Source organism: Ranitomeya variabilis, chromosome 2 (assembly GCF_051348905.1).
Source record: "Ranitomeya variabilis isolate aRanVar5 chromosome 2, aRanVar5.hap1, whole genome shotgun sequence".
Taxonomy (NCBI): domain Eukaryota; kingdom Metazoa; phylum Chordata; class Amphibia; order Anura; family Dendrobatidae; genus Ranitomeya; species Ranitomeya variabilis.
The window spans coordinates 1020999465-1021024512 of NC_135233.1; the positions used below are offsets into that span (position 1 = coordinate 1020999465).

At 46.0% G+C, this 25048-nt stretch overlaps 1 protein-coding gene and 1 long non-coding RNA gene across 2 annotated transcripts in view; one reads left to right on the forward strand and one right to left on the reverse strand.

Moving 5' to 3' along the window:
• The window catches only part of LOC143808550 (uncharacterized), a 1160439-nt gene that overhangs the window by 1111694 nt on the left and 23697 nt on the right, over nucleotides 1-25048 (forward strand). The window lies entirely within an intron of this gene.
• The window catches only part of HS6ST1 (heparan sulfate 6-O-sulfotransferase 1), a 121964-nt gene continuing 113090 nt past the window's right edge, over nucleotides 16175-25048 (reverse strand). The window contains exon 2 of the mRNA XM_077291327.1: nucleotides 16175-20660. Within this exon, the coding sequence (XP_077147442.1) occupies nucleotides 19952-20660 (709 nt within the window). The 3' untranslated portion in view covers nucleotides 16175-19951. The remainder of the gene's footprint in view (nucleotides 20661-25048) is intronic.

The window sequence follows — 25048 nt, forward strand, 5'->3', positions numbered from 1 at the left end:
ATTAGAGACCAGGTCAATGCCACCCAGAGTTCTAGCAGCAGACACATCTCTACAACAACTGTTAAGAGGAGACACTGTGCAGCAGGCCTTCATGGTAAAATAGCTGCTAGGAAACCACTGCTAAGGACAGGCAACAAGCAGAAGAGACTTGTTTGGACTAAAGAACACAAGGAATGGACATTAGACCAGTGGAAATCTGTGCTTTGGTCTGAGGAGTCCAAATTTGAGATCTTTGGTTCCAACAACCGTGTCTTTGTGCGACGCAGAAAAGGTGAACGGATGGACTCTACATACCTGGTTTCCACCGTGAAGCATGGAGGAGGAGGTGTGATTGTGTGGGGGTGCTTTGCTGGTAACACTGTTGGAGATTTATTCAAAATTGAAGGCATACTGAACCAGCATGGCTACCACAGCATCTTACAGCGGCATGCTATTCCATCCGGTTTGCATTTAGTTGGACCATCATTTATTTTTCAACAGGACAATGACCCCAAACACACCTCCAGGCTGTGTAAGGGCTATTTGACCAAGAAGGAGAGAGATGGGGTGCTACGGCAGATGACATGGCCTCCACAGTCACCAGACCTGAACCCAATCGAGATGGTTTGGGGTGAGCTGGACCGCAGAGTGAAGGCAAAAGGGCCAACAAGTGCTAATCATCTCTGGGAACTCCCTCAAGATTGTTGGAAGACCATTCCCGGTGACTACCTCTTGAAGCTCATCAAGAGAATGCCAAGAGTGTGCAAAGCAGTCATCAAAGCAAAAGGTGGCTACTTTGAAGAACCTACAATACAAAACATAACTTCAGTTGTTTCACACTTTTTTGTTAATTATAATTCCACATGTGTTAATTCATAGTTTTGATGCCTTCAGTGTGAATGTACAATTTTCATAGTCATGAAAATACAGAAAAATCTTTAAATAAGAAGGTGTGTCAAAACTTTTGGTCTGTACTGTATATACAGTTGTGCTGAAAAGTTTACATACCACAACAGAATTTTTGCTTTCTTGGCCTTTTTTTTAAGAGTATGATTGATAACACCAAAACTTTTTCTCCACTCATGGTTAGTGGTTGGGTGAAGCCATTTATGGTCAAACTACTGTGTTTTCTCTTTTTTAAATCATAATGACAACGCAAAACATCCAAATGACCCTGATCAAAAGTTCACATACCCCATTTCTTAATACCGTGTATTGTCCCCTCTAACATCAATGACAGCTTGAAGTATTTTGTGGTAGTTGTTGATAAGGTTCTTTATATTCTCAGATGGTAAAGCTTCCCACTCTTCTTGGCAAAAAGCCTTCAGGTCCTGTAAATTCCTGGGCTGTCTAGCATGGATAGCATGCTTGAGATCTCCCCAGAGTGGCTCAATGATATTGAGGCCAGGAGACTGAGATGGCCACTCCTGAACCTTCATTTTGTTCTGCTGTAGCCAATGATAGGTTGACTTGGCCTTGTGTTTTGGATCGTTGTCATGTTGGAACGTCCAAGTAAGTCCCATGCACAGCTTCCAGGCTGATGAGTACAAATTTGCCTCCATTATTTGATAACGTGCTGCATTCATCTTTCCTTCAACTTGATCAAGTTTCCTGTGCCTTTGTAGCTCAAACATCCCCAAAATATCAGCGACCCACCTCCGTGCTTTACAGTAGGAATGGTGCTCCTTTCATCATAGGCCTTGACCTCTCCCCAAATCTAAGGTTTTGGTTGTGGCCAAAAAGTTAAATTTTGGTCTCATCACTCCAAATTACCTTGTTGCAGAAGTTTTGAGGCTTGTCTGTGTGCTGTTTTGCGTATTGTAGGCAAGATACTTTGTGGCATTTGCACAGTAATGGCTTTCTTCTGGAGACTCGACCATGCAGCCCATTTTTCTTCAAGTGCCTCCTTATTGTGAATTTTGAAATAGCCACACCGCTAATGTCCAGTCCTGTGTTTCAGCTGATGTTATTTGTAGGTTTTTCTTTGCATCCTGAACAATTTTCCCGGCAGTTGTGGACATTTTTGTTGGTTTACTTGACCGTGGTTTTGTTTTTACAGAGCCCCTGATTTTCCATTTGTTAATCACAGTTTGAATGCTGCTGACTGGCATTATCAATTCCTTGGATATATTTTTGTATCCCTTTCCTGTTTTATACAGTTCAACTACCTTTTCCCGTAGATCCGTTGTCAATTCTTTTGCTTTCCCCATGACTTACAATCCAGAAACGTCAGTGACTGGATGAAAGATGCAAAAGTCTGTCTGGATCCCAGAAATTCAACAGGTCACAGGTGAGGATGTTACCTTTAGTAGCCATTGAAACCCATTTGCGTCAACTTCTGTGCAGGTTCAGTCCAAAATTACAGGCATGTGAACTTTTGAGCAGGGTCGTTTGAATGCTTTGGGTTGTCATTATGATTTAAAAAGAAAAAACATAGTAGTTTGACAATAAATGGCTTCACCCGACCACTGACCATGAGTGGAGAAAAAGTTCTGGTGTTATCATTCATTTTCTCTGAAAAAAGGACAAGAAAGCAAAAATACTGCCGGGGTATGTAAACTTTTCAGCACAACTGTATATTGTTTTTACTGTACCTGTAAAAGTAGATGTGCAAGTAAAAAGATTTTCCGTGTAACTATTAAGCCTTTGATACACTTGCCTATCTTATTCTGCACACTGACCATTTACACATACAGTGCACAGCATAAATGATTATACCCAAAAGAAATAAATTCATAAACCTTCATTTTCCTTTCAGCATCAACATTTTCTATGGGATACCAGCTACAAAAATACTTCCACAAATATGGCCATTGATTGCAAACAAGATTTATTACTTTAACACCCAAAAAAGTAATTTTCCTAGCAAATTCATTCAAGACCGTTTTACAAAAATGAATACACCCCAGTGAAAGTCTTCAGAGCACAGCAAAAGTTTAGACTACAAAATTCTAATCAACAAGAATTCAACCACATGTAAAGTGGCATGTAAAAGTTTAGGCACCCCTGGTCAAAATTACTGTTATTGTGAACAGTTAAGCAAGTTAAAGATGACATTTCTTTTGTATTTAGGCAACAATATATTTATTTTTTTTCATTTGTTACACTTTAAAAATTACAAAAAGGAAAGTGGGCTGATGCAAAAGTTTGGGCACTCTTGAAGATTAGTGTGCTCAGATAACATCGACCAAGGTTTCAGACATTAGCCTGTTAGGGTTATGGCTTGTTCACTATCATTGTTAGGAAAAGCCAGCTGATGCAAATTTCCCAGCTTTATACTAACCCAGCCTCCTCTAACCTTGTGCCTAAAAACAGCAGCCATGTGTTCTTCTAAGCAGCTACCTAGCACTCTGAAAAGGAAAATGGTGGAGGCCCACAATGCAGGACAAGGCTATAAGAAAATAGCAAAGCGTTATCGAGTTGCCCTTTCCTCGGTTCAAACTGCAATAAAAAAAATGGCCGTAACAGTGGAAGTCAAAATTTCAGTGAGAGCTGCTAGTAGGATTGCTAGAGAGGCAAATCAGAACCCTCACTTGACTGCAAAAGACCTTCAGAAAGATTTAGCAGACTGTAGTTGTGGTACATTGTTCTACTGTACAGAGACATCGGCACAAATATATCCTTCATGGAAGAGTCATCATAAAAAAAAACCTGAAGATGCAAGCTGAAAGTTTTACAATGGCCCTCACAGTCCCCTGATCTGAACATCATTGAAAATCTGTAGCTAGACCTCAAAATAGCAGTGTATGCAAGATGACCCAGTAATCTTGCAGAACTGGAAGAGTTTTCCAAGGAAAAATGGATGAAAATCCCTCAAACAAGAATTGAAAGACTCTTGGTTGGCTACAAAAAGTGTTTACAAGATGTAATACTTTCAAAAGCAGGTGCTATTAGGTACTAACCATGCAGGGTGCTCAAACTTTTGCATCAGCCCATTTTCCTTTCCTTTTTGTAATTTTTAAAATGTAAAAGATTACAATATACATATTTTTTGTTGCCTAAAATACAAAGGAAATGTGTCTTTAACGTTAGCCCTTTTAGAGATCATTTCATCTTCAACTTGCTTAACTGTTCACAATGACAGCAATTTTGACCAGAGGTGCCCAAACTTTTACATGGCACTGTAAGTCAAACAGATGTCCAGCAAACCCTTAACTATAAAATGCAATAGCTCAACAAAGAAAACAGCTTCCTTTTTATGCTTTCAGCAATGGCACCACATAGAAGAGAAAAGGTCAATGTTTTATGAAACTCAATCTTGTAAAAATTTTGGAAATTGTCAGTTTCCAGTGAGATATTGATTAAAATTATACATTTCAAGGCAGATGTAATCATTTAAGCTGAGCACTGTACATGCACTCAGTCAAAATCCTGTGTGAATGTTCTTTTGGGCTTCCTCTGAATGGAACAGGGTTAAATACAATTCTATTTAGTCTTTTGACTTTCTCCTATTTGTTAGATATATGATCAAGAACAGGTAATCCAGCAGCCACATCTTCAAGCCAGAATTAAAATTGAGGCAATTGTTGATTCAGGAACTAAATGTGAGATTGTGAAGAGATGTGCCGATCCCATGATGAACAGGTCTTGTAAAACGAGTGCCTTTGAAAGCAGGCACAGAAATGCAGTAACGGTCGGAGGCAGAGCAAGGGTTAAGGTGAGGATTTAATATAACAGGCATACTCCACACAGGGAGGAGGTGTGAGACAGTGTGGTAAAACTAGAATTTGGAAAGTTAGGGGCAACGAGTGTAAATGGAGGGAGGGTAGAGTTTAAAGGAATCAAACTTATCAGTCCGGCGATGCGGAGGAGCAGTCTCTGAGATGATGGCAGTGGCGGCCCGGTCTGGACGCTTGAAGGACCGGTGTCTTCCCGCTGAGGAAGGAGTCTGGGGTTCCGGCGTCATGATGTCCAGTCGCAGTCCTTGCGCTCAGAAGAAAACCCGGGAGGAGAGCAGTCCTTCTTGTTCACAGCCGGCACTGCCAGAGTGTCTGGGAGCAGATAGATCAGACAGCCACACTGCGTGTGGTCTGTTTTTCACATTTCGGAATCCGCAAATCAGGGCCCGGTCGTGGGGGAAAGTCACTCATGCTAAGCGATGTCACAGAAGTAGCCAGGGACAGGGGCATATGAATGTGTCCCCATCAGTAGTCTCTGGCAGCCACCTGTGGGCCCCTATGGCTTGGGTCTGATTTCTCCTGACATTGCAGCGCAGGGAGCCTAACACTTAGCTTCTGCGCTCCGCAACTTCCCGTCGTAACTGCCCACGTTCCCGCGCACTGCCGGCCTTTTGTCCTATCCACTCCCCCTCTTTCTGGGTTCAAGGGTCGGTCCGGTTAACTAAACTCTTCCCCCTGCAACTTGGGTGACAGCACCGGTGGTTCCGGATGCGTCCCGGAAAAAGCACGCCGAGTCTGGCTCCCCTCCCTACATTCCCCCTTCCTTTGAGCTCGCCATTCCACGGGCGAGAGTTTTTGGAGCAAGTGTTGGCATTCTCCTACTCCTTTCACAATCTGTCTCCAGACAAAGTGCTCTAGAGCAAAATGGTTGGGGAGGTTTTCCTGCAGTTGAGCATTCAGAACATCATAAACTAGGAGTCTCGCGGGATATACAAGGACGTAGCATGTTCCTGTGTACCACACAGGAAGGAGCATCTTCTCTCTTCAGGTCGAACTTCATAGACTGGTCCTCCAGGGTTGACTCAATGCACTACCCGATGCGGCGTTTCCTCCCACCGATAGTTTGTCTCACGGATGCTTGTCTGGCACCAGTACCCGATCTTCAGCCTGCAGAGCTGTCCCTCATAGTGGAGCCACTTCAGTATGTTCCAGTTCTTGAAACTTAGTCTGCACCAGACGGCGTAGTCTGTAACCGATGACTATGTTCACTCACCCAGGTGGACACCCCTGTCCGTGGGTAGTCCTCCTCCGGATCCAGTTCCAACTCGGTAATCTCCTTGCCAGGTCTGCCAAAAAGTAGGGTATAAGCCTTACACCCTACTCTTCGGCAGACGTGTAAGGTGTGTACCCTGTGGTGCTATGGACTCTTATTATATATCCACACCAGTTCTGGTACAAAATCTGGCCAGTGGCCCTTGCAATCTTCCTCTAGGGTTCTCAACATTTGGATGAGGGTTTGGTTGAAACGTTCGCAGGCCCTGTTGCCCTGAGGGTGATAGGGAGTTGTCCAAGACTTCTCGATCTGGTGTAACTGATGCAGTTCTTCCATCACTTTTCCCAGAAAACAGGATCCCTGGTCTGAGTGTATCCTTTTCAGGCAGCCGTATACTTGAATAAAATTTTTACAGATGGCATGAGCTGCAGACTTTGCAGTTTGGTCTCGAGTCAGGGTCACTACCGCAAATTTGATGAAATGATCCACCATTACCAGGCAACGTTCATATCCCTGATTGACTATTTGACAGTTGGACCAGCCTATCATCAAAACTTCCAGCGGAGCAGAGGTCACAATAGTCTGTGTAGGAGCCCTATGTTCCATGGGTTTGGACAATTCGCAGCTCCTGCATTGTCGGCCCACTTCTTCGACCGCTGTTTTCAGCAGGGGGTGATAGACTGTCCTCTGCAACCACTGTAGAGTCTTCCCCGGGCCAAAGTGTGCTCCTTTCTCATGGGCTTCCTTGGCCACTTAGTGTAATAGTACTTCAGGAATCACCACTTGCCAGGTGACAAATAAAGCTCTCTGTGGCTGGATCTTCCGATATGTAAGATTTGCACTTACTGAGTGTATTGGGGGACACTCGCTTGGCACGGGATTCAAACACACGGGCGCGGGTTTTTAAAACAAAGCAGTCCATACGGTTTATTAAGCTTCATAAACCAGATTATGCACAGTCCATTATGTACATCTCATGAAACACAACAGGCACCAACTGGTGATATTAACTTGCAGCTTTAACCACTTCAGTTACGGCTTTGATTCACGGACACTAAACCCGCTGGACCTCTCACTTCGTCCAGTTACCAGGGTGTCCGTACGCCGTACACTTCACCAATGTCCCAAGTCACCTACAGCACATGTGACACCGGGTTGCAGTCTCCAATCACGCTGAACCTCACTCCGTTCAGTTGCCATGGGAGACCACACGGTTCATATAACATCACAGGCACTAACAGTCTGTATAGTACCTGCCGGGAGCTCCTGCTCCACCTGCTGACTCCTTGTCAGTGCACTCCTCCGGGTAAGCTGCCTAACAGGGATCACCAACTTGCCTGGCCGGCACACACTTAGTCAGTCCAGACCCACCGAAGGACTGTAGCTTCCCCAGTTCCACTGTGCACTGCTCAGGGATCTGGTCCTCCTCCCAGGACCTCCCACGCCAGCAGGTGCTTTCCAGGAACCCTCGTCCTAGGCTTCCAACACAGGAACATACACCGAGCCCTCTGGAACCCCCCTGTGACCCACACCCTGGCCACGTTATGTACCCGTAACCACACCCACAGTAATGGATCACATGGACTGGTCACGTGATCCTGACATCACTGCAGGTCCTCATAATCCTGCAGGGAACAAGGTACGCCTACTGGGGAGACCATGCAGCGCCCCCTACCTGTTACAGGGGTCACTGCATCACAGATACAAGAGTCCATCTTTCAGGTGTAGTCTTTCCCATTGCTGAAGTATTTGCAAGGCCACGATGGTCAGGGCCTCCCTCTCACTCTTGCTGAGCAGCTGTTTTTATGCCACCCAAAGCTGGATCTGTGCAAGCTCCCCATCTTCCTGCTGGATCTGTACCCATTCATCACAAGATTGCCTCAGAATGCTTCCCGAAGTGCCCGTCTGTACTGGATCCTGCGTTGCGGTCATCCTCCTGACAGTACTCTGGAAGCCAGGGATTTCCTTATCTTCAAGTTCTTCATCCCGGTTGGGACCAGGCTTCTCTGGACAACGCGTCCGCATGAGTATTTTCGGCTCCTCAGCGGTAGGTGATTTTATACAAATACTTTGCCATTCTGGCCACCCACCATTGTTTCAGGGCCCCTATTTTCGCATTTTCCAGATGAGCCAAGGGTTTATTGTCGGTAAGTACCAATACTTCAGACCCCACCAAATATTCCACAAACTTCTCCGTCATAACCCACACTAGTGCTAGTAGCTCCAACTTGAAGGAACTGTAGTTGTCTGGATTTCATTCAGAATCGTGGAGGGAGCGACTCAGATATGCAATCACCCGTTCTCTTCCATCCTGAATTTGTGACAACACTGCTCCTAATCCCTGCAAGCTACCATCCGTGTGGAGGATGAAGGGTTGCGAGAAATTAGCATAGGCCAGCACCGGTGCCTCTTTCAGAGCCATTTTTAGAGCTTGAAATGCTTGCTCCTGTTCTCCACACTGAATCTCTCTGTTCTTTGCTCCGGACAGGACTCCTCAACTCTCCAGTAGCGGATTCATGATGAGGGTGAAGTTCATTAAACGACGGCAATATCCAGTCAAACCCAGGAAAGTTCTAACATCTTTTACGGTCTTCGGGGTAGGCCAATTCCGTACTGCCGTGAGCTTTTCTGGCGACAGCCTCACTCCTTTAGCTGAAACCAAATGTCCTAAATATTCAATCTGGGTGCGGAACAGGTGACATTTAGAAGGCTTTACCTTCAAGCCGTGTCCTTGAAGCCGGCTCAGTACTTGCTCTAAGCGTTGCAGGTGTTCATCGAACGTGCCAGCATAGACAATTATGTCATCCACATAGTTCAGCGAAGCTTCAAAATTCAGGTCTCCCTGGCACTTCTCCATGAGTCATTGAAAAGTTCCCGAAGTATTTGCCAGCCTAAACGGCATGCGGTTAAATTCAAACAGCCCCATGGGTAGTATAAAGGCCATCTTCGCTCGGTCGTGCTCCGACATTGGTACCTGCTAATAGCCACTCGCCAAGTCTAGTGTGGAGAAATACTCTGCGTGTCCCAGAGCACATAGACTCCTCAACTCGGGGCAGTGGATACGAATCTCGAACGGGGCAAGCGTTCAACTTGCGGTAATCTACGCAGAATCGAAGAGCCCCATCTTTTTTTTTTTACCAGGACAATAGGAGCAGCCCACGGGCTCTAGCTTTATCATATGACACCATTCTCTAACATCTGGGAGAGCATCCCCTTCACCTCTTGTTATAATTGTGGAGGAATTTGACGATAGCTTTTTCTTATGGGTGCCGCCTGCTCTGTTGGAATCTCGTGATTGGGGTGGTGCAGCCAAAATTGTCCTCATGCTGTGCGAACACATCCTGATAGCGTCCGAGTGAGGCTTCCACCTATTGTATCTGTCGTGGTGTAAGCCCTGTAAGTTCCGCCCGCCTTTGATCGAGGATACTCCGCCCTTCTTTTTGCTGATGCGGAAAGGGCTTCTACAGCTACAGTCCAAGGATCCTCCTTTTTTGCGGTCAATTGGACTGTCTGCGGCAGCATCAAGTCCTCTGGCATGCCGATAATTTGTGCTCTCTCACTCTTGGGGGACAAGGTGAGCGGTTCTTTTCTCAAATTTATACAACGCACTGGTTCTTTCCCTTCACGTACGGTAGCCAACGTTCGTGCGATCAAGAGTCTTGGTGGCAAATTCTCCATGGCGTCTGGTTTCAGTTGTATTTCAACCCATTCCAGGGGCATGCAGGCCCAGACAGCCAGGGACAGCACAGTCTGTCCAGGGGGTACCTCCAGATTACTTGCAGTTGGAGTGACTACTTTCCCCAGTATCTTTCCTTCACCTGAAGCATCTTGTGCCTATGTCGACCAAATCAGTTGTTGGAACAACTTTCTTTGGGGTGTCAGTGGGCTCCATTGTCTTAGGAATACGTCCGGGGACTCCTTTATCAGCACACTTCCGAACTCTTAACACGTTCATTCTCAGAGTGACAGTATATCCATGTTCAGTGTCGCCCCAGGCCAGCACTACACCTTTGCGGCCCAAATCTATTCCACAGACCTTGATTTGCCTCCACACCACCCCTGCGACCAGGATGGGAAGTTAATTGGCGGCCGTCAACCTTATCACCTGTCCCTATTCAGACCTCATTGCCTCTGAAAAGTGTCTTTGGTAGTAAGCCTCGGGCATCGTGGTTACTTGGCAGCCGGTATCCACTAGACAACGCACGGCCTGTCCATCAATTTCAGCCCAAACTAAAGGACAAACAAACTAAGTTAGAGGGACTTTTGGTTCTCTTCACTGCCTGTTCTGGCTCTGGGCGGCGTCTCCCAGCCTCGGAGCCTCCTAGTTAAATGGGCAGCGCTGTAGAGGCAGTCCCCGCTGTGGGCACAATCGAGCCTTATACCCCAGCTCTCCACAGAGAAAGCAGGTTAGGAGTTCTTCCCGACGAGCCATTCTTCTTCCCAGTCTTGACTCTGAATAGTTTCTGGCCCCCGGGGCACTTAGTGAAGCCACCTTCCTTTTAGTTTCCATCAGATCCACTCTAATGGCTGAGATTTATCTTCGCAGATTTTCTGCCCATTCTGGTTCAGCCGCTGAGCTCACAACGACCTCTCCGCTGCGGACCTTCACCACCGGAACCATCACCCCTGCTCCTGCTCTCGGGCCCGTGCTTCACCTTCTACCTCCGGAAATGTCATGTTTGGGTTCACTCATGCGCTATCGCAGGGCCTGTTTTAGCAGTGCGCCTCTCAGTCCGGTCACCAATTGGTCCCGCAGTTCTACATCAATTGGACCTATCCCCACCCCAACTTTTCTGGTTACAGCTGTGTGGATCTCCTGTAACACATTCATGTACTGGGTCACTGTCTCCCCCTCCCTTTGCATACGACTAAATAAACTTGACCTCAACTACGTCCGTGGGGTCCCCATGTCTCCTCTAGTATACGTAGGACCTTGTCAAATGTGTCACGCCGTCGGGGAGGTCGCAAGATCACAGAATCTTTTGCCTCTCCCTCCAGTGCCATTATGGCAACCTCCGCTTGTAGTGCGGGTACCATGGGGTACATTCTCATCATCCCCCTAATACACTTAGTCCAGCTCCACAACATTGTATTGCTTCAATTAAACTTTGGTAGGTTGGTTAACATGGCCCCCAAGGAGATGTTAGACCTGGGGTACTCCCCAGACACTTGGTCTGCCCCCTTCGCACTTTTAGACTGCATCCTGCCAATTACGCCAAGTGAAAGGTGGCAGTGTAATGCAGTAACGGTTGGAGGCAGAGCAAGGGTTAACAAGGGGATTTAATATAACAGGTATAATCTGCATAGGGAGGAGGTGTGAGACAGTGTGGTAAAACTAGAATTTGGAAAGTTAGGGGCAACGAGTGTAAACGGAGGGAGGGGAGAGTTCAAAGGAATCAAACTTATCAGTCCGGCAATGTGGAGGAGCAGTCTCTAAAATGATGGCATTGGCATCCCGGCCTGGACACTTGAAGGAGCCAGTGTCATCCCGCAGAGGAAGGAGTCCAGGGTTCCGGCATCGTCTGTGGTCCTCTGATGTCCAGTTGCAGTCCTTGTGTTCAGAAGAAAACCCGGGAGAAGAGCAGTCCTTGTTCACAGCCGGCACTGCCCGTGAGTGTCTGGGAGCAGGTAGATCAGGCAGCCACACTCTGCATGCGGCCTGCTTTCCCCACTTAGGAATCCGCAAATCATGGCCCGATCATGGTGGAAAGTCACTCATGCTAAGCGATGTCACAGAAATAGGCAGGGACTATATATATGGATGTGTCTCCGTCGGTAGTCTCTGGCAGCCACCTGTGGGCCCCTATGGCTTGGGTCTGATTTTTCCTGACACTGCAGCGCAGGGAGCCTAGCACTAAGCATCTGCGCTCTGCCACTTCCTGCTGTAACTTCCCGCGTTCCTGCACACTGCTGCCCTTTTGTCCTATCCACTCCCCCGCATTCTAGAAAAAGGGTCAGTCCGGGGAACTAAACTCTTCCCCCTGCAACTCAGGTGACAGCACCGGTGGTTCCAGATCCGTCCTGGATAAAGCACCTCAAGTCTGGCTCTCCCCCTTACACGTACATTATACCCCATCCACCCTTCTCGCACCAGGTGTGAAAACGCACTATAAACTCTGTGACCGGTGAGGGCGATGAAAGGGATCTGCATGCAAGGGCAAAGTCTAATTCCTGCACCCATGACAAGGCTAAGTAAGGTAACCAACCTATGTGATCGCCCCTGAGGGCTCATGCATGTGATGGACAATACTATGGGTTGGGCAGTAGATGCTCACGTTGCCAGGTCAACTGTAACAAACACAAGATATACATGTTTACCGAGAAACTTCAAAAGGAAATTCCACCATTTTTCTTAAAGAAAATGTACAATAGTGACAGGTAAGTTAATAGTTACCAACACGAGTCTAAAAATATTTATAGACACTTTAGTCCTGCCCCTATCCCACCAGGACATGTACACTTGTGACCAGGGACACCACAAATTTTCCAGTACGGTTTCTGAAAAGGTTCATTGTGGGACAACCGTCATAGGCGAGTTATCTATAATAGCGCGTACGGTATGGAGGATCTAAGAGTTTATTCAGATCTATGGTTCAGGGGCAGCGCTTTCCAGGACTCAAAACTTAAAAAAAAATAAAATGTTGGTTATTCTTTATTCCATAAATAGTGCACATGGAAATAAGCAACTGTGTAATATACGTTATCAGAGATCTGCTTTCTCCTCCAGGATTGATCTTTCAGCTGCTCATAATGGTCTATGGAGAGAGGAGGAGCTAGAGGCAGACACAGCCATTCTGCTGCAAGCTGCATAGAACTTTAAGCACCAACTGTCATCTCTTATCTTGGTAATGAGAAAGTCTGAATTTCTGGACAGTCGGCAACCCAGGTACTAATCTCCATCTTTTACATAAATGTGACAAAGGAGATCTAATAAACAGGTTTCAACACCTAGAAGGGCAGCTCAGCCATGGTCCCTCCATCATATGTCCCCAAGATGAGGCTGTGGTTCAGAGGCTGTCCATCTGAGGAGCTCTGGAGTGGAGATGCCAGTGTCAGAGAGGTCAAGACTCACCTGCCTCCAGCTCTGCCCATGTCTAGATGAAGGCGACAAACGGACTCGGATACGAAATTACAGCCTGGGAGCGATGGTCGGCCCTGATCAACGCGCTCCAACGCAAACAGCTGTCACGTCTGCGCAGTCTCTGGTGCTGTCACCTGGTGACCACAGCAGAAATTAAGTGTGCACATGCTTGATTTTTGCAGCAGCAAAAAAAAAAAAAAACCTAGAGAGAAAAACTGCAGAAAATACACGTTTTTACTTGTTTTCCACATTTATTTGAAAGTAGAAAAATGCTGCAAAAACACTGAAATAATTGACCTGCTGTAGATCTGAAAGGAAAAAATAAGCAGCATGTAACATAGTAACATAGTTTTTAAGGAAGACTAAGTCCATCTAGTTCAACCCATAGCCTTAGGCTACTTTCACACTAGCGTTGTGCACTGCACGTCGCTATGTGTCGTTTTGAAGAAAAAACGCATCCTGCAAAAGTGCTTGCAGGATGCGTTTTTTCTCTATAGGCTTGTATTAGCGACGCATGGCCACACGTCACAACCGTCGTGCAACGGTTGCGTCGGCCCGTCACCACCAAAAACCGTTGCATGTAACGTTATTTGGTGCGTCGTCTGCAGCATCTCCGACCGCGCATGCGTGGCAGGAACTCCGCCCCCGCACCTCACAATGGGGCAGCGAATGCGTTGAAAAACAGCATCCGCTGCCCCCGTTGTGCAGCGCTTCCACACTATGCGTCGGTACGCTGCAACGTCGCATAGCGACGTGCAGTGCACAACGCTAGTGTGAAAGTAGCCTAACCTAACATGCCCTAACATGTTGATCCAGAGGAAGGAAAAAAAATCTCATGCACTTTGCTGGTTCGGCAAAACGCTGCAGTTTTTCTGATGAAAAATGCAAAGTGTGAACCTTCCCTTGGGGGGGGGGGGGGAATAATTCATCAAAGGGTTTATGCCAGAAAACAGATCTAAAACACTGGAACGTTTGGGAGTTTTCATGCTCATTTCTGGCAAAAGGATGAAGTGGTTATAGGGCTAAGCTTTTCCCGCCCATCAAACGCTTCATAAATGGTGGCCCTGACTGGAGTAACATTTTTGGGGCACAGCACTAATAAGATGGGCCAAATTCATTAAGTAGTGTCCGTCCCTCAGTAAGACTGTACAATATGCAAAGCGTAATAAATCAGGACCCCAGTCCGTACAGCAGAGACCACATCGCTCGTGCACTTAATCTGTGTGTTCGGATACACCCCGGCCTTTGATCCACAGTGCTGGTAAAAGTCCCATTTAACTTGGAGGGAGAATGTGCCTTATATCTGGGGTCTTGCAGAGAGGTAAAGTCACAGTATGTAAGTCACTAGCACGCACATTGCACAGTCAGGATTCGGCAATTCTTAAATGTACGGTGAACCCAGAAACCCCGTAAAGGAGAATCTGTTAGCAGGTTTTTTGCTATGTACTCGGACAGCAGCACGATGTGGGGGCAGAGACCCTGATTCCAGCGATGTATCATTAAGGCTGATCATACACATTAGATGGCTGTTGGCAGAACAATGCTGACAGCCATCTCCGATAACTCTTCAGCTCCTGTGTGTGCTCTGGACGATCACGTCTGATGGCGGCTTATCTCAGAGAGAGATGTGATTGCCAGTCTAAAATCGGACATGCCTGATTGACATCACTCCCGATCACCAGGATGCCGGCACCCCATACCTATTAGAACCCATTGATATCAGCGAGTTTGCCTGACAGTCTAATGTGTATGGGAGCCTGAGTTGTGTTTTGCCATTTCAATACAATCAGTGTTTTATCATCTTCTGGACAACTGGCCTCGTGCCTCTTAAGGTACCTTCACACGAAACGACTTTGTAACGATATCGCTAGCGATCCGTGACGTTGCAGCGTCCTCGCTAGCGATATCGTTTCGTTTGACACGCAGCAGCGATCAGGATCCTGCTGTGATGTCGCTGGTCGCTGAATAAAGTCCAGAACTTTATTTGGTCGTCCGATCGCTGTGTATCGTTGTGTTTGAAAGCAAAAGCAACGATACCAGCGATGTTTTACACTGGTAACCAGGGTAAACATCGGGTTACCAAGCGCAGGGCCGCACTTAGTAACCCGATGTTTACCCTGGTTACCAGCGTAAAAGTAAAAAAAACAAACAGTACATGCTCACCTGCGCGTCCCCCAGCGTCTGCTTCCTGACACTTACTGAGCGCCGGCCCTAAACTGAAAGTGAAAGCACAGCGGTGACGTCACCGCTGTGCTGTTAGGGCCGGAGCTCAGTCAGTGTCAGGAAGCAGACGCTGGGGGACGCGCAGGTGAGCATGTACTGTTTGTTTTTTTTACTTTTACGCTGGTAACCAGGGTAAACATCGGGTTACTAAGCGCGGCCCTGCGTTTAGCAACCCGATGTTTACCCTGGTTACCCGGGGACCTCGGCATCGTTGGTCGCTGGAGAGCGGTCTGTGTGACAGCTCTCCAGCGATCAAACAGCGACGCTGCAGCGATCGGCATCGTTGTCGCTATCGCTGCAGCGTCGCTTCGTGTGAAGGTACCTTTAGTCCAGCCAAGTCCCCAACATTGATGAGCATCTTTCTGCCACTATACAATGTACACAGAAAGCTGTGGTGTGGACGGGTTATACACGGCTCAACAACTGAGCTCGGCAAGATCTGCAGCAGAGAAAACTAATTTGGTCACAACTGCTGCACCCAGTAAACTAAGTGATACATCGCTGGAATCAGGTTCTCTGCCCCTACATCATGCTGCTGTCAGATTACATAGCAAAGCCCTACTGCCACATATCATGTAAGATAACATCTTTCTGAATAAGCGGGCATAATCGGCATTCCAGTATTTAACATACAAGACAACTGTGATCTTTTTGCACATAAACAGAATTACGTATAAAACTTTATTAAAAGAACATGACAAGTGGGATTCACAGCGACAGAAATGGCTTCAGGATGTGCGGTGTGAAACAATGGCCGGCAGAAGGGGAAGCCTCAGTGTATATTCTTACCTGCTGGATTTCTGGCACAAATTTTTTATCAATCAGTTTGCAAATTCTGCAAGTTCTATGAATGGGAAACTTTTGGTTTAGGGGTTAACCCTAACCCTAGTCTGCCTTGTGAATTCTAAGTAGACCCTTGTGGAAAAAAATAGACATTGAGAAGCATTTAGGGTATGTGGTGCTGTGGGAAATTAAACAGACGACCATTTCCAGACATGCTCATCAATAGAAATGATAATTTATTACAATGAGCGACCCTCTCACATTGCTTAGGAGAACAGAAATTAAACAAATGCCATTGTTCTCATTAGAAAAAAAAAATCAGCTATATTAGCACAAGTTCATCTTAAATTTTGTGACGCTCATGGCTGAAATATGCTATACACACAATTACAACTCTCATGAACGTTAAGTGCTTTACTGGCAGTTCCCACTTCCACCACTAGGTGGGGCTGTGTCCTACGGCAGGACGACGCGATAGCCTAAATTCAGCGTAGAGTCTTCACGCACCAAGAACAGTGATATGTTTAATAAGGAGCGGGGTCTGTACCACGACCAAAGCATTGACAGATATTACAGATACAGTATCCATCCATATTTGCTTTATTAGATCCAGTGGATGAGTAGACTAAGCCTGGTGAATGGTCATTAGACCTCACCCCGATAGAATTTCTTTGGGGCGATATCCTGGATGAGGTGGGTTCAAGAGAACCATGCAGAAGATACCATGAGCATAATTCAGCTACTGTGTAAACTGTAGTGGAAGTTAATATTGTACAATCCCCTATACATTTTCTTAAGAGCGTTTTTTGGCATACCCCCCACCCCGGGAGTGGAGCCCAGGCCTATGGTCTTCTCAGATAATCCACCAGAATTAATGGCTCAGACTGACTGGAGCCGATATCAGGAGGATTATCTGCTATGGTAAATGATAAGCCTTAATTCTCCGACCCCTCCCACTCATTAGATAGGTGTCGGCCACACGATCCCCCGACTCCTCCATACACTCGGCTCTGGCGAGCGCTCCCGTGTTCTCTACAAGATCGCCTCTGTCAGTCATCTCCCAGAGAACAAAAGGAGAAGACGTCGGGGGAAGAGTCAGGAGGCCCCCATATACAGACCACCGACTGATGATATCAGGTTTGGCAGACTTTTGTGTAATGGGGTCTGAATACGTGATCTCCACTCAGGCACAGGTAAAGGATCATGGTAGATCTGTCCATATAGTCCCTATAAAAAAAAAATAATTCTATAACCCAGTTTATACATTCTAGTGGAAAGAACTTTAAAATACATTTGCACTATCCATAGCAGGGGACTAGGGAATGGCAGAGGAGCCCAGGATGGCAGGCAGAGGAACCAAGGCAGAGGAGCCCAGGATGGCAGGCAGAGGAACCAAGGCAGAGGAGCCCAGGATGGCAGGCAGAGGAACCAAGGCAGAGGAGCCCAGCATGGCAGGCAGAGGAACCAAGGCAGAGGAGCCCAGCATGGCAGGCAGAGGAACCAAGGCAGAGGAACCCAGGATGGCAGGCAGAGGAACCAAGGCAGAGGAGCCCAGAATGCCAGGCAGAGGAACCAAGGCAGAGGAGCCCAGGATGGCAGGCAGAGGAACCAAGGCAGAGGAGCCCAGAATGCCAGGCAGAGGAACCAAGGCAGAGGAGCCCAGAATGCCAGGCAGAGGAACCAAGGCAGAGGAGCCCAGAATGCCAGGCAGAGGAACCAAGGCAGAGGAGCCCAGGATGGCAGGCAGAGGAACCAAGGCAGAGGAGCCCAGAATGCCAGACGTGTGATTTCTGGCTGCCACAGAGTGCAAAGTTGGACACCGGACCAGTGTAGTGCACACCTTTCTTTTGTCTACTGAACATTTTTTTTTTAGTAGAACCTGGATAGATTAAACTATGATTTTTTCAATATTCATGAATGCAGACAACGGACAACAAAGATGACTTTTCCTTAAAACAATGGAGGTTGCTGAGTATCCAGTCTTGGGAAAATAAAGTCAGAAATAAGCTTAACATTTTGCTCAAATCTCGAAATGTATCTTTCTTTGGACGAATTTTTGGTTCTAGATCATATTTGCCATGCAAAAAAAGAATTTAATGTTACAAGATCTCCTCGTGTTCATTTTGTACATGTATGCAATAGAATGAGGCATCTTTATAGACAAAGGTCCATGAGATACCCCTACTTCTCATTGGAGGTCCTAACTCTTCCCTCTTGTATGCAAAAATGGAACATTTTGATGATCTGGGAACTTTTAAAACATCTGGAGATTCCGCGTGGATTATATAGTTCCTGGTAACAAGAATGGCCTTTACATCGGTGGAAACCATTAGGCAAAGCGTCTGCTCTGGATAGGATTGGTTTAAGATTTGGTTAAAAAAAACAAAACACAAAAATACAACTGTAAATTATATCATTTAAAATAATGCAATTTAATTAGTAAAGTCATCATTTAAACCACTTCATACAGGGCTTAGGAGTCCAGTGGGTGGAACTAATCAATGACAGAAGGCCTTGTGTAAAGACAGCTGTCAGTCATGAGTACAACCACCCACTGGACTCCTAAACACAGAAAACACATGAATTAAACTGAAAGGGGTTGTTCAGGTTTGGGATGAAAGTCTGCAGTCAATCGCTCTGTAAGACTGCGAACTTGAATCCTCACAGTGCTGACATTGCACGCTGTCCGGATTCTCCAGTGGCAGTGGAGAGCGGGCAGTCACATGACCACAAGTATATGATTTTGCACATTCAAACTAGACATGTGCAGTCTCACAACGCAAACTAATTGAGAGAGGCCAAGCAAGTCTAGTCGGCATGTGACCACATATATGCAAATTGCAGACTTGCTTTTCCCGCTGGCACCGGGGAATCCTGACAGCGTGCAATGCATGCACTGTGAAGATTCAAGTCTGCAGTCACATTAACTGACTCACTGAAGACCTGGACGACTCATTTAATAAACTGCAAGATATACTGAACACTTTCCCACAAACCTATATGTAAATTCGTTCAGGGCCTCCCGTTCCACAGCATGCTGCCGCAGGTAGGACTGCATTTTTAACCTAGAAGGTACCCTTTAAAAATATATATATATTATTGACTATCGTAAGAGTTTGTTTACACACTGCATTGTGCAACATATTTATTCAACGGGAAAAACGCCATATTTTACGGTACCAGCAAAGTGACAGATTTCTGAAGTCTCATGATGCCTGTTTTCACTTCTTTCATATCTTTGTGTCAATTCTTTCAGCATTTTTAACCCAAATGAATGGAGTAAAAAAAAAAAGTACATAGGAAAAAGCTGCGTAAAATCTGCACTTTTTTGTCGAAAAATCCGCATAATGTGCACATGCCCTAGCAGAGTGAGGTTGGCGTACAGCTGAGATTGGGTAGACTTCCATCACACTATTTTGCATAGATACGATCTGGGATGTGGGGAACGGACCACTGAAAACTTTTTGTGGCCGTTTTAAAGAGCGGTGATTTGACTGTTAACCTGTATTCGTTTTCTAGAATCCGGTCACCCATGTTCTACAACTGTACTTGGGTCTTCGGAAACTTTCTGTACGGAAAGTCACTTACAATGAAATTTCCTCGCTGCTAAATTGCTGTCTTTGGCCAACATGTGGGTTTCTTTAAGGGTTATAAAAGCAAGAATGTGTTTTGGGCTATTAAACATACCACTGTTATTAGTTCATTAGTTGTCCTTGAGAATTTGAGAAGAAAAAAAAATAAAAATAACCGTTAATACTGAAATGACTCCCTAGTGTGAATAAAACGTATAGCATTGTTGACATTGTGCGGTCACATTCTCACTACATTAAGAGACGCGCTCCTACATACGGAGGAACAGTCACCAAAGCTTTCAGCTGGGTGCTACAAACATTAAATAAAAAGTGTTCTCATTTATAATGTTCGGTACTTTATACAATACAGAATGACAAATGTGAAACCAGTTTCTCCAGTAGTATAAAAGTCCATGCCCAGCTACCACTTCTCAATTATATGGCTCATGTAGTCTTCTGTAGGCCAGCGAACCTGATCCTCTGCCTCATCCTTGGCAAAGGCCTCGTTGGATCGCTGGAGAAGTCTTTCTTCCCGATTTTTCTTTCGTTGCTCCATTCGCTCTATCTGCCTCTTGAATTGATATCGCTGTTGGAAGAGGTCCTTTGCATAGTCGTACAATTGCATGTCAAGATCGTTAAGCTCCTCGATCCTTTGGATAGTGCCATTGTCCAAGTCAACCCCACCGGCTCGAGTGTTGTTGTATTGCATGAAAGGCCTGATAAACTTCAAATTAAAAGTTCTCTCAAAGAGATACTGAGTTTTTCTCTGGAACTCCGTAAGACCAAAAAAAGCCATATCCTTCAAGTTCTTTTTGGCGCTTTCTAGAAGAAGCTGAGCTCGCTTCTTTTCGGGAGTAAAGGACATATTATAGCAGCCTACCAGACTGAGGTCCGCCAACATTCTCACCTGCCGATTGTTGGCCAAATTGTAGGGACATTCCATAAACTCCTGCAAAGTGCACCCTGACCAGTCTGTCCCTTCATAGCAGGATGGCAGCTCCTCTGGCGTTGGTGTCCTTCCATCACACATGTGAAGTGAGGTCTTCCAGGTGGCTCCCCGTTGGACATGTCTCCACTCACTAAGGTACCTTGAGACGGGATCTCTCAACAAGGTTATATAGTAAAATTTCCTGAAGGAAAAAAAGGAAAAAACATTCAGAATACAGTACAAGAACCTTAAAATCTTAAATGTAGGTCGTTCCTAGATATCAGTCTAGCAAAGTCAGTTTCACACAGTGTTCATGGTCAGTGCTCGGATCACAATACCCTGTTCATGCACCAGGTCTCCTGACCTGAGTCAACAAATTCATTAATGCCTGTGAGATAACTAACTCAGGTCAGGAGATTCGGTGGTTGGGCTGGATATTTTGATCAGCGCAATGACTGATCATGGACCATGTGAAACCATCCTAAAGCGATGCTTTTTTTCCATACACATTATCTCTCCTTCTGAAGACAAACATTTTTTTCTCTAGTGATCATTATTTAAGGGTAGGTAGCATATAATTTGATTTCAGGCGCTTTAATAAGTCCTTTAACAGGACTTCAGAAGTTAGCCAAAACAAAGTACTTGACTTTCATCAACCAAGTACAAAAAAATACAGTCTCCAAAGAAATAAGCCCTCAAGAAATCTACCCCAACCTTCTGCACCAGAAGCCCAAAGTAAGGGTCTGAGGTAGGTGGTCACCCTTCACTCAAACTTGCCCCTCATCAGTACTGAGCAGTGCACTAGTAGACTTCAAGATATGCCCTTAATACAGCTCACGGGGGCACTGGTTCTAGTTTATAAGAGCCTCCTAAAAATAGTCTTTTAGGCAATATTCCATGATAAAACAGGTACATTAAATGAGCCGTCGTCCATAAGGAAGAGAACCATTTCACTAGTGCTGCCACTTACGGTATGTTTCCACAGTCCGTAAACGCTGCAGATTGGATGCTGCGTACAGCCGCAGTGTCCAAATGTTACAGCATAGTGGATGGGATTTTATGAAATCCCATCTCCACTATGCGTGCAGGGACACCCGAGAATTCCCTGAGGAGACAGACATCCTGAGGAGACAGACATGTGCCACGTCTTTCTAGACTGCAGCATGTCACGTTATCTTGCGAAGACTCACCGTCCAATGTATAGGATGCGGTGATTCCGCATGGTTCAATGTACACATGCGGAATCACCGCACGTACAAAAGCCGGCAGCACTTTGGACGGAGCTGCATCCAAAGCGCTGCCAATACTGACTGTGGAAACATACCCTTAGAGGTAGAGACTCGTTAAGGGGTCTAACCGACAAAGTTACCACTAGATTCAATTTTCTTCCTTTCACGGCATTGTTCGTTTACTTTTTCCCCATGGAGCTCTAAATTGTAAGACGCCATATTTTTGGATCTGATAAATACGAATCAGTGCCCCCAAGTCAATGGGAAAGAGGGATAAAAGCAGACCGCCTCTTGCTATTGCCAAAATCATTTCTGTGCTCAATTTAAGAGGGCACGTTGTGTGCTCCGCTATGCAGTATGCTCGCTATTAGAGGTGACATTGTGTGCTCCCCTATGCAGTATGCTCGCTATAAGGTGACGCTGTGTGCTTCCCTATGCAGTATGCTCGCTATGAAGTAACTCTGTGCTCCCTTATGCAGTATGCTCGCTATAAGGTGACTGTATGCTCCCCTATGCAGTATGCTCGCTATAAGAAGTGACATGGTGTGCTTCACTATGCAGTATGCTCGCTATAAGAGGTGACAGCTTCCTGTGCAGTATGCTCGCTATTAGAGGTGACACTGTGTGCTCCCCTATGCAGTATGCTCGCCATTAGAGGTGACTGTGTGCTTCACTATGCTCGCTATTAGAGGTGACATTGTGTGCGCTCTATGCAGTATGCTCACTATAAGAGGTGACACTGTGTGCTCCCCTATGCAGTATGCTCGCTATAAGAGGTGACACTGTGTGCTCCCCTATGCAGCATGCTCGCTATTAGAGGTGACACCGTGTGCTTCCCTATGCAGTATGCTCACTATAAGAGGTGACACTGTGTGCTCCCCTATGCAGCATGCTCGCTATAAGAGGTGACACTGTGTGCTCCCCTATGCAGTATGCTCGCTATAAGAGGTGACACTGTGTGCTCCCCTATGCAGCATGCTCGCTATTAGAGGTGACACTGTGTGCTCCCCTATGCAGTATGCTCACTATAAGAGGTGACACTGTGTGCTCCCCTATGCAGTATGCTCGCTATAAGAGGTGACACTGTGTGCTCCCCTATGCAGTATGCTCGCTATAAGAGGTGACACTGTGTGCTTCCCTATGCAGTATGCTCACTATAAGAGGTGACACTGTGTGCTCCCCTATGCAGTATGCTCACTATAAGAGGTGACTGTGTGCTTCCCTATGCAGTATGCTCACTATAAGAGGTGACACTGTGTGCTTCCCTATGCAGTATGCTCACTATAAGAGGTGACACTGTGTGCTTCCCTATGCAGTATGCTCGCTATTAGAGGTGACACTGTGTGCTCCCCTATGCAGCATGCTCGCTATTAGAGGTGACACTGTGTGCTCCCCTATGCAGCATGCTCGCTATTAGAGGTGACACTGTGTGCTCCCCTATGCAGTATGCTCACTATAAGAGGTGACACTGTGTGCTTCCCTATGCAGTATGCTCACTATAAGAGGTGACACTGTGTGCTCCCCTATGCAGCATGCTCGCTATTAGAGGTGACACTGTGTGCTCCCCTATGCAGTATGCTCGCTATAAGAGGTGACACTGTGTGCTTCCCTATGCAGTATGCTCACTATAAGAGGTGACACTGTGTGCTCCCCTATGCAGCATGCTCACTATAAGAGGTGACACTGTGTGCTCCCCTATGCAGCATGCTCGCTATAAGAGGTGACACTGTGTGCTCCCCTATGCAGCATGCTCGCTGTAAGAGGCGACGTTGTGCACACTCCTGGGATGCGTTGTGTGAACACATGACGCCCCCCATATGCTGCTGTGAGCCGATGTCTGTTCGGCTGGCACCATTCTTTTCCAGCCTACAATTCAATCTTGGTTCGTCTCCCAGTTTCTAAGGCTGGTGTATAGCGGTGATTAAATGAGCCATGATACTCTTCTGCCTTTGAAGTGGAAAGGTGAGGAGCTGCATTTTACACTGGATTTTGCAGAACTAACACAGTTATACAACAGTCTAAGTAGTGGAGTGTGGCTTATTGTGCTTCCACTCAGCTTGATGAATGCATGAAGGTGTGCAGAACCCAGGCGGCTGAAACAGCTCATTTATCAGCGTGCAGCAGAGGAAGCTTAAGAGGAGGGTGGTTTACAGAGGAAATTAACAGGCGCATTCTATATTAGCCATTCTGGCTGCTACATACAGAACGCTTATACAGACTTGTCCATTGCTATATGGATCTCAGAAGGACTTGTTCTAGATGGGGAAAGTATATATATCATACTGTAGATTCTTAGTCCAAAACCTTCTGGCCTGGGACCACTCTTGGAATCTCAAAACAGTCATGTGACATTAGGTCAGAAGACCACTGTAGTCCATCAGTGGCTTCTGATCGGCTGCAGCCTTCTCTATACAAGGTACATACCTTGTTTATATTTTTCTGTACTAGACTGCAGCTATTAAGGGGCTGCCCAGTAGTGAACAACTCCTTTAAGTGTACCGAAAGAAGGAACCGCACTTCATTCTGAAAACAAACACAGCACTAAGGCCGTGGATGATATAGGGATTCTCTTGTGCGTCATGATCTGCCACCCCCTCAGATGCTTCACTGGGCCAAATGTATATATTTCATCTGGAGTGCTCTTTTAAAAAGGAACAAGAACACTGAAAAGGCCTAAAAATATATCCCATTACTTCGTTGACTTAATGTGTCATATACTTATTTTCCCCACTATATTTCTCGGTTTTCTCATAATAGGAGTCAAAATTGGATCAAAGCAATAAAAGCGATTAAGTGAATAAAGTGGTGGGATACACTCCCTGACAAAAGTTGTGTCGCTTATCCATGTTATGTAAATAAAAGCTTATAACCGGACTTTAAATTCATCTATTGGTTGTATAAATTATTCTTTTGAAAGCTGAAAACCTCCGAAATGCGGTTTAGGTTAAGAAAATAAATGATCATCAATGCAGAAATATTGATCAGTTAATGGACACAGAATGGTCAGATTTGGGCAAGACAAAAGTTTTGTCGCCTGGTCATAAAATGCACCCAATCCTAGTTTACATCCTCACCTGTGCTCAGTAAATGATCGGTTAATTAGTGTGTGTGTATAAAAAGAAACCCAGCACCCCAGACCTTCACTTGAACTGCAACTTGAGCTCTGACAACATGCCAAAAATCCACCCTGTGACCAAAGCCTGGATTATCAAGAGGCTGAAGACCAGATCCAGTGCAGAGGTGGCTGGCACCTTTAATGTGTCTCAGCGTCAAGTACAAAGAATTAAAAAAAAGATTTGAAGAGACTGGAGATGTGTTTGACAAGCCCAGGTCCGGCAGACCCCACAAGACAACTGCTCAG